The 13,243-nt window shown below is 41.6% G+C and overlaps 1 protein-coding gene across 1 annotated transcript in view; it reads right to left on the reverse strand.

The window, feature by feature from the left end:
• Window positions 1-1,248: 1,248 nt before the first annotated feature.
• Window positions 1,249-13,243, reverse strand: part of MYO1D (myosin ID) — a 72,310-nt gene continuing 60,315 nt past the window's right edge. The window contains exons 21-22 of the mRNA XM_075277137.1: window positions 7,933-8,090; window positions 1,249-2,579 (exon numbers count right to left, since the gene is read on the reverse strand). Coding sequence (XP_075133238.1) covers window positions 2,423-2,579; window positions 7,933-8,090 — 315 coding nt within the window. The 3' untranslated portion in view covers window positions 1,249-2,422. The remainder of the gene's footprint in view (window positions 2,580-7,932; window positions 8,091-13,243) is intronic.

The following is a 13,243-nucleotide window of genomic DNA, read 5'->3' on the forward strand; positions in this document are numbered from 1 at the left end:
AGGCACCAGCTCTTACTTCTGCACATCTTATAGATACACCCCTGTACACCTTAATGCCTACAGGGCTGTATAGGGGATCTGGCTCAACACTATTAGTCACTTTGAGGTTCACATTACCTATAAGATTTGCATCATGTTCCTCTTATGTCTGCATCCTTCTTGATAAATCTTCAGGTATCACCTTAAAGAGGACCTTTCATCATATTGTGCACAGGCAGTTCCATATACTGCTGGAAAGCCGTGCGCTGAATTCAGCGTACTATCGGCTTTCCCGATTTGTGCCCCGGGTAAAGCACTATCTGTCCCGGTACCGTAGCGCTTTACAGTCAGAAGGGCGTTTTTGACAGTCTGTCAGGAACGTCCTTCTCCACAGCAGCGCCTATAGCGCTGTACAGTGTGAGCGGGGAGGAACGCCCCCTCCCTCTGCTGACAATGCTCGTCCATTGATGAGTATTATCAGGAGAGGGAGGAGGCGTTCCTCCCCGCTCACACTGTACAGCCGATAGGCGCTGCTGGGAAGAAGGATGTTCCTGGCTAACTGTCAGAAACGCCCTTCTGACTGTAAAGCGCTACGGGACCGATAACGCTTTACCCGGGGCACAGATCGGGAAAGCTTTCCAGAAGTATATAGAACTGCCTGTGCCCAATCTGATGAAAGGTCCTCTTTAAGTAACCTGATAGTCTTGCAATCTCTCTGCCATTGACTGATAAATATTTGGGTCTAATCGGGAGTGGGATGCTGATACACTGCATCAGCATCCCGTTGCAGCTAGCCCGCAGAAAAGGTTTCCACCAAATGAACTTACCCTTAGTGTTATTTGCATCAGCTTCGCTTTCACTAGAGGAACACACCCCATAATGTATCTTCATTACACATTTACAGGACAGGCACCACGGTTACTGAAGGAAGACTGTGAGCAAGAATATACACTATAACAAAGACTTGGAACATTGGGTTTTAGATTGGCGGTCCTCACTCTGTGGCCCATCACTAATATAACAACATTATAGGCCAGTTGGCCTTCCGTTTCCCCTAGAGCAGCCACTACAGGCAAAGTGTTGTATAACGCCAGGTCCAAAACAGCATCCCTTGAGTCACCGCTCAGGAGGTTGGTCCATATGGGAGATCTTCCGCCCTGCACCAAAGACTCCCATGTGCAGAAATAATCCATATGGAAAGAGGTTGCCCTGGTGAAAATAACCCATTTATAAGGGATGACCATAGGAAGTGTGAGTTAACAGGATAAATATGATATAAAAACTTTATTTGCCGTTCTGCAGAATTTTTGCACTATATAAACAACAGTTTACCTCAGAGATTCATACATTCTTAAATAATTTACGTTTATTGGAGGGAGATGCTATCCTGGGAGTATTATATGTCATTTTTTGCATTGATAAAACGTGTACAGTACCAAAAGTAGCATGAAAATAACTGAATGCTAAATACATTGACAAGCAGATAAATCTGACTAAAGTCATTTATAAAAGGCACCGTTACACCATATTGGTTGTCTCGGTCATAGCTATACAAGAACCACATGAAAACAATATACCTGCTGCTTCCAAACATGGATGCTTTGTATTACTGTGATTTTATAAAAGCATTGCCCTGCAATGGGAGTACCATCCATTTACACCTTCGGATGACCCAGTCCTACCTGCTGGGCCCCTTGCTCCGCAGCCTACAACATGGAGCATCAGCAATGCTACTGCTATGGCCACAAAGGGTGATGCTTCAATGTGGAGGGTCAACCTTCTGCTCATTTGAACTACGATATCCTGAGACTCAATGCAATCCAATAGAAGTCACTTGACTTTAGATACCATGCACCCGCATGTGTCCAAAGTTGCTGTCATCCCCAGGTCTTAGAAATGAAATATACACTGATGATCAAGACAATTACCAATGATTTAGCCCCCCCAAAATTAAGAGACCTACATATTAAAAGTAGAAATATTATCTAACAGATTATTATATAGATAATTATAAAAGAGACAGCTGCAGGCTAAAGATCCTGGGTTAAAAGTGTGCAACAGAGTTGCTGGGGGTACCTGTCCCCCATACCCCAAGGTACACCTGGGCAGCTAGCTATATAAAGGGGTTTCCAGGCTAAAAATATTGATGACCCAATATCAGGTCTTTGGAGGGCTAAAACCCAGTACATCCAGCAAGTAGCTGTTCTCAGAAACTGACACAGAGAATGGTGCAGGAAGCAGACAGCATTGCACTTAATCGGACCTGATCTGGTGACTACACAGAATGGAGCTGTCTTCTTCCAGCTTCATTCTCTGTGTATCAGAAGTCAATAACAGGGGTATTGGGTGTTGGATAGGTCATCAATATTTTTAGCCTGGAAAACCCCTTTAAGGCACAGAGCAGATATATTTGGTATCTCTATACGGTGACGCTGCACATCAGTTAATTGGCTGGCACACTTAAGGTGAAGCCGGATCGGCTCTTATTGAAGTGAGGCTGCGCTTGATTTATCTTGGTTTCCACAGTGATGGAGCAGGACTTGCCATGCTGGCTACACTGGACTGGGTGCGACACTGTGACCTGGAGACGCCTCTTCTCACTGTTGGGATAGAAAAATGACATTTAATGAGATAGTCAGGACATAACTCCTCCCATTGTCCAGTACTTATGAATATAAATGCATGATGTAAGTGTAAAGCATGTATCATAGACAAAAGACAGCCTGGCAGTGTATTGTACCTGCTCCCTACATATGGCAGACGGCTTATAGGATGTCTCTTCATTTGTATTTACTATGACCATAGGTTGCTGTGAAGGACAATCCTTCGTCTTGTTCTGGCACTTTGTATGGTTTTATTCTAAATCTACACGATTTCCAACAGGGTGGACATACTTCACGATTATGTGTCACCCAGCATGAAACAAGCCTTCCTGTGACCTCTTCTGGCTCATGTATGGTGGTCACCAAGACCTCCGGCAGCACATACGGCATTCTACACAGATGGAGTGATATAAATAGTATAGTATAAAATTTAGTTTTAGAACTGTTTCTACCTAAAAAGCAGAACATGAACACCCTGAAATGTTATTCTATAATATAGTCTGGGATCACTATTCAGCACCTCATACAAGCTCTAGTGACACATTGCCCATTTCAGTAGTCACTTTTCAATTCCATAGAACAATCCTCAGCTGCATTTATAGAAATACTGCCGAACAGAAAATGACTGCCTCCAATGTTAGGAGCCTATGGAAATGGTGGTGTTCTCTGTACAGCCTGGTCTATGAAGCCAAATGCATGAATGCACAATGTCTGTACTATCACTAAAGAAATGCCTGAATGGATTGTATCACATCTGTGACCTACATACTGCAAGCTCCCAGGTCCTGGCTCCACTCATGACACATACTGATATGACACAGAGGAAGTTTTGTCTGGGTGTCCCAACATCCTCTTACATCAGTCCAGGCGCAAAGACTTACCGTAACGGATCACATCTGTCTTATCTGCTTTAACATGCACAGGCAACAAATGGGAGACTGCAACACGGCCATTGTCATCAAGGACAGCAACTTGTGTAACAAGCAAACTAGTCTTGTGACTATATATAAACTGATGTACACTCACTGGGCACTTTATTAGGTACACCTGTCCAACTGCTCGTTAACACTTAATTTCTAATCAGCCAATCACATGGCGGCAACTCAGTGCATTTAGGCATGTAGACATGGTCAAGACAATCTCCTGCAGTTCAAACCGAGCATCAGTATGGGGAAGAAAGGTGATTTGAGTGCCTTTGAACGTGGCATGGTTGTTGGTGCCAGAAGGGCTGGTCTGAGTATTTCAGAAACTGCTGATCTACTGGGATTTTCACGCACAACCATCTCTAGGGTTTACAGAGAATGGTCCGAAAAAGAAAAAACATCCAGTGAGCGGCAGTTCTGTGGGTGGAAATGCGTTGTTGATGCCAGAGGTCAGAGGAGAATGGCCAGACTGGTTCGAGCTGATAGAAAGGCAACAGTGACTCAAATAGCCACCCGTTACAACCAAGGTAGCCAGAAGAGCATCTCTGAACGCACAGTACGTCGAACTTTGAGGCAGATGGGCTACAGCAGCAGAAGACCACACCGGGTGCCACTCCTTTCAGTTAAGAACAGGAAACTGAGGCTACAATTTGCACAAGCTCATCGAAATTGGACAATTGAAGATTGGAAAAACGTTGCCTGGTCTGATGAGTCTCGATTTCTGCTGCAACATTCGGATGGTAGGGTCAGAATTTGGCGTCAACAACATGAAAGCATGGATCCATCCTGCCTTGTATCAACGGTTCAGGCTGGTGGTGGTGGTGTCATGGTGTGGGGAATATTTTCTTGGCACTCTTTGGGCCCCTTGGTACCAATTGAGCATCGTTGCAACGCCAAAGCCTACCTGAGTATTGTTGCTGACCATGTCCATCCCTTTATGACCACAATGTACCCAACATCTGATGGCTACTTTCAGCAGGATAATGCGCCATGTCATAAAGCTGGAATCATCTCAGACTGGTTTCTTGAACATGACAATGAGTTCACTGTACTCCAATGGCTTCCACAGTCACCAGATCTCAATCCAATAGAGCATCTTTGGGATGTGGTGGAACGGGAGATTCGCATCATGGATGTGCAGCCGACAAATCTGCGGCAACTGTGTGATGCCATCATGTCAATATGGACCAAAATCTCTGAGGAATGCTTCCAGCACCTTGTTGAATCTATGCCACGAAGAATTGTGGCAGTTCTGAAGGCAAAAGGGGGTCCAACCCGTTACTAGCATGGTGTACCTAATAAAGTGGCCGGTGAGTGTATATATATATATATATATATATATATATATATATATATATATATATATATATAGTCACAAGACAATATATATACACATCAGTATATATAGGTGTATTGTGTATATATGTATATACACAATACACCTTTCCCTGCAGCAGCTTTTGTTCTTTAGCTTTAGATCCAAATAACTTAGTCCAACATGAGGCTTGCTACAGATTTACTGTATAATATTGCACAAAACAAAGTTCACCATTGTTATTATTTGTCAGATAGTCCTAAATCCAAAGCCTATTACCAGTAGCTCGGCAGACTAGTCGGTGACTACTCCAGTGTCTACAGGAGTAAAGAGATCAGGTATACTCATTTGTTTCTGCCCAAACCCCGAAAGAATTAAACATGAAAGAATATTCTTAAAGGATTTGCCCATCTTTTTATTGATTTTACCTGTGTATTTAAAATGTAAAAAAACAACATATCCATTGCTTTTCATACTGATGACTTCTCCACAAGCTAGTTCATCAGTATGTTATCACGGGGCATCCACAATGATCTAGCTACCTTGGGATGACAGAAGGAGCTCTGCTCTTATTCAAGTAATCTATATAGCGGTGGCACTGGGGTACTGCAGCACTGCTCTCAATGCATGAACAGACGCAAAGCTGCTTCCAGCCCAGGGTGTCCGACTGTCACATACTAATGCTGTGGATAGGATTTGGTTCTTAGGCTATTGCTGGACACCTCCTGCTTGGCCTGAAGAAGACACCCGCCCGGTGTCGAAACGCGTAGCCGTTTTAAGCTGTTGTTCATGTCCTTGGAGCAATAAAACAGAACCAATTCATCTAAACCTTGCACACTGTTATTTTTATTTTCAAGTTTATTACGGATTTTGCTGCCATTAGCGCTCTGTCAGTTCCCGGTTTTTCTATATATCCTTTCCAATGCTGTAGATAGGTTTTCAATATCAAAAATGACCCCTTAAATATCTGTTATTGTTTTGGGTATACAGCATCTGAGCAGACCTATGGGTATCCATGGCTGCAAGCTACAAAAATACTATGTTTAGACTACATGTACCCGAATGTGTGCATGTTGCCAGGTTGTGATTGACCCCATTCACTGATCTGTGAGTCTGGGATAAGACCTGTCCTAAGTGTTGCCATGAGCCCAATGCCCCATACACGGGCTTGTGAACATACGCAGTCATGTGTATGGGGCCATAAAAATGAATGGGTCAATTTGTATATATTTGATAAGATGCTTAAGTTTTTATATTAAATGGATTTCAATAATATAAGTTGCCAGAGGTGGACTGTTCCTTTAAGAACATTTTTTCATGCATTGTGTATGGGCTGCTGTCTGCCAATAGACACTGCCAGAACTAGGTGACCATACCCGATCTTCTAGTATAGAAGTGTTGGTGACATGCTGTGATGACAAGCCACTACCACTTATCTGCCCAGAATTTCCCAGGGCCACTGTACGGAGGGGAGAGATTTTTTGTCACCTGGACAGGTTTCCTTTGATGACCATTTTGTGTATCATAGGATACCCATGTTTAATTGCCTTATTTAACCATGTGTTCTCCAGCTGTGACTGTGCTAAACCTTGAGCATGTTAAGTCATTGTATTGTGATCCTAAGAGAAAGCATGTGAGTGGTGCCAGCATGTGATTTCACCCAAGGCAGGGTGAGAGGTGAGTAATACCATGTAATAACACAGCACTTTATATAGGCCAAGGTCTGGTTAGTCACTTATGGTGGAACGGGATAAGGGTCTATTGTCTACATTATCTCCTAACAAAGGAGTAACTGAGGATGTAATACAGGAAAAGTATTTAATGCTCCTTACAGGAAGAAAATCTTATCTATGAAGCCTTGATCTCAGGCTGGCATATTGACGAAGAGCTATAATTGCTGTCAAGATTCTGGGAAATTCTTTCCTGAGCGCCCCTTGTGTCCACCCTTCACCAGTCTCATAGGAGAGAAAGAAGGAAGGCAAAGGGAGAGGGGAGGAGGGAGGAGGAGGCACAGGATGAAAGGATGGAGAAAGGAGGGGGATGTGGAAGAGAGAGAACGGGGCAGGGAAGCTGATGGCTACAAAGAGCTTGGACGGCTGCCTGGTGCTGACCAGGGTTTTTTACTGGAGCTCATTAAGCTCTCCATCCTCTCCATAGATCTATTCAGATACTGATGCAGCTGCCATGGAAACAATCACACTCTTCTGCAAAGAATTACCCCCTTTACTCAAAGGGTAAGGAACAGTCGAAAAGCAAATGAAGGAAGAGGTCAATAAATACACAACGCCATAGCGCACGTTGTCTGTGATATGTTGTAACAGAAGCCTCATAACATAATGGGAGGGGTATGGAGATGGGGAAAGGAGCTCATAATGAGGATCGAGAAGGTAGTACAAGAGGTAATGAAGACAGCTGAAAGCTAAGCATGACTGCACTGAAGTGACAGGGAGATGTATGAAGCCCCCTCCAGCTGGGTATGTCACTCATGATATTACTTAACAGCCCTGAACGGGGTGGTGGAAGACACACATGAGAATAAAGAAGCACAGAAATTGATGGAATGGAATATTATTTGCATCATAGTTAACCCTTCCACTTGGAGCCTAGATATACTATAAATATATATATACTTCTATGTAATAATGATACCTGGGGCCTCACCCATCAGAGTCTTTTAATACCACTGAAATGAAAGGCAGTCTATCATGTACACATGAGAAGGACATTTGCAGACCAAATCAATAGGTTTGAGCATTGTGTTTACTAGTGGCAAGTGACAGCAGCTCAGCACGCATCAGACAATTTATAGGCTGTAATTGTGAGTAATGGTCCAGCGCACAAATTGACTGTTTGCTCTATGTGCCTTAGGCAAGGTCATTGTAAATTTACTGTCTGCACTCTCAGGAGTATCAAAAGGGTGCAATAACGTCTATCTCCTTATAAAGCTGCCCATACAACCAGGATGTTTAGGGTGAGACTAGAGAAATCTGAGTCACTTGTCATCATTCAGAGATTTAAGAATCTCAGGGCTATTTCTGGAAAGATAAATCTTACATGAAGAATGTGAGCGTTAGATATAGTTTACAATGAATGTTTACTACAGCACACTTACTTCTTGAAGTGATTGGCCAAGAGTCCAACAACTTCTCCCACGTGACTGTCTTGAGGGGATTGTCCAGCAAAACGGAGACATACAATAAGGTCTTTGCGGTCTTTCGTGTGAAAAACCACCAGTTGGTCCTTCCCGTCGGTCACACTGATACCAGATACCTTGTGGAACAAAAAATAGATTGATTTGTGGTTTAGAACAGTCATAGATAACCCCCTTAGGTCCACAGAAATAACTTTGTATCTAAACCAAGAAGAAGCCACAAGAGTGATACAGAACAGGCTTGGCGCCCTCTTTTAACCACCTGCTGCCATTATACTATAAGCCGGACTGGTAAGGTGAAAACAGTCCAAAGTGGACTAAAGGTTGGCTCAGAAGCAACTTATAGGACTTGAACCCATTAAATTTTAACTGGAAAATATGTATAAATCTTTTTGCTTAAAAAGTTGTTGAAAAACCAACAGTTATCGGGCATTAGAAAAACAAATCGCTTTATATTTGCCCAGAAATAGCACCGTTCTTTATGGGCTGTAACCGATACTGCAATTCAGTCTCATTCACATGAAGGCATAAGGCCAGCAATATGGGGCTCGGTCCTCCAGGCCAGTCACACATCAGTTTTTATGGTCCAGAAAATGCAGTCTATGTATCAGCCATATCTCCTGGACTCTGAAGACCCATACTCACAGTACCATAGTTATCTAAGATACCACGGCCTTACCATAGGACTACTCTCCCATCATGGTTACAGTATGGACAGTAGTCCCATGGTGAAGCAGTGACTCAGAGTATCATAAATAACCGCAATACTGTGAGTGTGGGTCTGCAGGCAAAGGGTACATACAGCCAATATACAGTGCAGATTTTCTGGACTATAAATGCCTGTGTGCAGATTGCCTTAAGGTTACGCAAACCATCCATTTAATATGGTACAACCTAGAGAAGCCTTCAGTGTTATCATGTAATACACGTGTCCCTCTTGTGTACCTGTCTGTCATATCTAGGATTAGCTTGGTGTCAGCCATGTACATTTATCCTAATTATTTACTATGAGTCAACCAGTAAATCTATAAATAGAGCAGCTATTAACAGGCCCAAACCCTTTAACCTCATAAATATAATAAGCCTAATTTCCCAATGCCGCCAACACACAGAGGTGAGACCAATGAGACAGTCTCCGAATATTCAGGGTGGTGTCGTACAATTATAAGTGGGCATTGCACCTAGACGTGTCTGATGGAGATCCATTTTTTCTGCAGATTAAAATTCTGTATAATGTCTATGCAACATTCAGACATATTACCTTTCCAAGAATGGGAAACCAAAATTCTAAAAAAATTGAAAAAAAAAAAAAAAAAAAAATGCATTTTTTTTCATAGTGCATGCTGTGCAAAGAAATAACTTTTTACAGGACTTGCAAGTGTCCTAAGCGGTGCCATCAATGGCGAGATTCCAAAAATATTGGTTTTACCCTCCACGATGCGAAAGCACTGGAGGAACGGATATTGGTTTTACTGCAAAACCTGGACAGTCTTTCTGTAGCGTATGGTATCTATTTATAATGTAAAAAAAAAAAAAAAAAATCACAGTGATAATTGTGAAATCGAATGAAATACAGGGAAGAGGCCATATCCACAGAAAATAGAGAATCCTAGCAGTAAAGGCAGCCAGCGCTGTAGGCCAAGCTGAAGGAAGCCAGCGCTGGACCAGGCATCAGCTGATCCAATCTCCATGGAGATCTCCATGGCAACCCCATCCCCCAAGTAGTTGTCACAGTGATGGGATCCTCTTGGATGCTTGCATCTTCCTAAGTGGATGACTGCTGCCCCCTTACCTTGTTTTCCCTTCTCTCCCCCATCAGCTCCATTGCTTTACTGTCCCTGTAGATACCACTTTGTCTCACAAATACCACTTGCCGTTTCATGTCGGGCATCATTGCACCCATCAGGTTATGCCAATCTAATCTACCACTTAGCAGGTGGTAATAAAAGTGCATTTCTGTTCTATATATACAATATAGGGACAAGGAAACAAAGACCTGTCTGTATGATGAATATACATTATGTATAGTCCTTCGAGCACACAATGTGCAGTCCCTGAATTATTCACTGTTGTGTATAATAACAGGGCTGGTGTAATACCAGTAACAGAATTTAGTGCATATATGTATAGAGAGGCATGGCAAACATTGTCAAATTACATCTGAGACCTAAAAAATTATATATATTTGGTTGAACTGCAGAGAGGCCAATTTTTTGAAATGGTAAAATGGTTTTTTCTCTTTTTAACCATGATGAATTTGGCAATTAAACAGTAAGATATATCACAAAAATAAGTCCTGTATAAGATAAGATAATCCTTTAATAGTCCCACAGTGGGGAAATTTCAGTATGTAGTATGTATAAAGGAGTTATGTATAAAGGAGTTTTACGAGATTAAGATATTGATAACCTATCCTATGGCAGCGTTCAGGTCTATAAAAATGGTCCATGTACAGGCCAGGTTTACAAACCCAAACATGCACGTCAGATAAGTTCAGCTGAGCTGTGTTCAGACCTATAAGTTTGGCCCATAAATGGACAGGTTTTCCTGGCCTGACACAGTCATGTTGTTAAAGTTTGCCGCTTTACTGTCAAGTTTGTTATAAGACCCTTTTATATGGCCAATGCTCAGATGGGCCGAGAGCCACGAGATAATAGAAGGCATCGATCAGCATACACTGGTCATTGCAAACTGCATAATACTAGTGTTCCCCAGAAGATAACTACTCTAGAGCATCATTTTCTTATATTTCTACATCGTGCTATTCCTCTGTTATTGCTCTTGGAAATGTATGAATAAACAAGCAAGTGAGCACTGCCATTTTCTTCTCAATAGGCCATGTGCCTAAATGGTCTGGTAATGTCAGCATCGTGAATCATACACTATGGACAAGGAAAAAGGTAACACCCATTTGTCAGTTTATTCATGTATTTCCAGGAGGAATAACTGAATAATGGCACAATGAGTTCGGGGAAAGAGATGATGCAGAATTGTTACTTTATGCAGAGCGATTTACTAAAACAGACTTGACATGGAAGGGGACAGATACTTTTTAGATTTAGAACAAGGAGCGCCAACACTTGCATTCAACTGCAGATACATGCCCAAATTCAATAAGTATCTCATCCCTTCTGTTACTCTGTCCAATCAATAATTCATGGCATGTGAGCTATTACCAGCAGTCCAGTATCTCTGAGACAGGATGCAGACGGCTTTTAGCATGGCCTGGGGATATATGGCAGTGGAAGGGTGAGGGCACATAGACACTTTGATCACCATACAATTACAGTAAAAGCACTAATAGTAATCTATACATTCTCAGTGTTTCTGGGAGACACAACATCTCCTTTATGAAGTGCCAAAGATGAAAATCTAGAGCCAGAAGTAAATGAAATTTACCATACATATTATAAATGATGTGAACGCAGCAGAAAAAATTTGCTCTTCTGAGAAATCATCCCTTACACAGTTAATAATATTAAAAATCTGGGCTTGTGGCCCTAGACATTAATGAATTAGTAATATAGCAATATATATTTATATAGTACAGGCCTCATAGGAGTGTCATTTGATAGGTAACAAAGCTCTGTAAGGAATAGATCTGCTTTCCCTGTAGACATGATCAGGCTTGTAGACCAAGACCCCGACAGCTGGAACAAAGCCGTCAGCTGTTAAGGTAATTCTGACCGCAGCGCGGATATTCTATATGGGGGAGATGGAAATGTGGTCTTAAATACTTGTATGACAGGATCTTCTTCTGATCCCCCCAAAAAGCACAATTTTTGTCCTTCAGTGGTGTCTGATTTTGCATCATGGCCCCAGCCAAGTGAGTGCGATTAAGCTGTAGATGTCAAACCTATGGATAAGGGGTCACGGTTTCTGGGAGATAAAAACATACAGGCATTTGTTTCTAATCTCATACAACCCCTTTAACATGATATTAGGATCTTTATTATGGAAAGTGAAATTGTGTAACACTATAATGAAAGATTCATGTCTACTACAGGAATACAACCATGAGTAATCTACAATTATAGGGGCTGTATCTTGTATTAGGTCATAGGGTCATCATAGAGAGGTGTCGCAATGGTCGAGACCGCCTTAGGAGCCAAAGCAGAGAGCTGCTCTGTACGAGAGTCTCCAGTTCTGGTGGACCCAAGTCATCCTTGTGGTAACAACCATGGACTTTCATCTAAATGGCTACAATGTTATATTTCACCTGAAATTGTTTATATGAATTAAAATGATCAGGGTTTTTTTTTGTTAAAAATTACAATTTTGACCCACATGATTTTAAAGGTCCCTTTAAACCCATAAATGTCTGAATCACTGTGCAATGTTAATGTAAAAAATTGCAAAACCATCTTTGAAAAAAGATTGGCAGCCATCAAACATGAAATATACAACAGATGATATAACCAGCTGCAGAAAGTGTTAATTCTACAACGTTACTGACTGTAATATTGGTCACGCGTACAAAACTCGCCACTAGGACGGATTGCTCAATAACCACCAGGGGTGCTGTAGCATTAAGTCTAGAGAGATGCGGTTTAGGAAATGTACAATACGTGTTCCCTTACAAGGATATAGGATGGATACTACCATTACCAGATCCGCACAAACATCCTGCAACCAGAATAAAATCTGATCTACTTATATCTCATATAGGCTACATAGGAAATAAGAAAAGAAAAGACATTCACCTAACTGGGGTTAATTTACCTTGCCCTGAATATACAAATAAGATATTTATGTACTGCTAATATGTTAAGTATAAACCAGATTAAATTTATAGTACACCATCAGTGTTATTAATAAACCTGGTGTTGACCATTTTAGCAAATGTTGTGTTGTACACTCTATAAATTATTATATATAATGTATCTTTTTTGACTGATGCAGTTATTAGTGTTTTATTGTATGTTTTCAGATCTGATGAAGGGGTGGAGCATCCTGTGTGACTCCAAAAACCCAGAAACGCGTCATCTTAACTTCTGAATAAATACTCACCTTCTTTCAATTATTTGGCTCCGAGTGAGCGTGTTTTACTGTCCCTTATTGGTATATCCAATACTCACCTGTCGCATCTCTACCCACCTTGGGTCGTTCGGGTTTAACGCTGCCAAATAGACTCTGTATATTCTAAAAGAGCATATATACAGTATGCTCTTGTAATGTAAGTTTAGTTTTTGCTGTTCCAAAGATCCAAAAGAAGTGCAGTTTTTCTTGGTTATTTGTATTTTTGCAATATACAGTAAATCTAAGGGAGCGT

This window comes from Leptodactylus fuscus, chromosome 6, assembly GCF_031893055.1.
Source record: "Leptodactylus fuscus isolate aLepFus1 chromosome 6, aLepFus1.hap2, whole genome shotgun sequence".
In the NCBI taxonomy this organism is placed as follows: Eukaryota; Metazoa; Chordata; class Amphibia; order Anura; family Leptodactylidae; genus Leptodactylus; species Leptodactylus fuscus.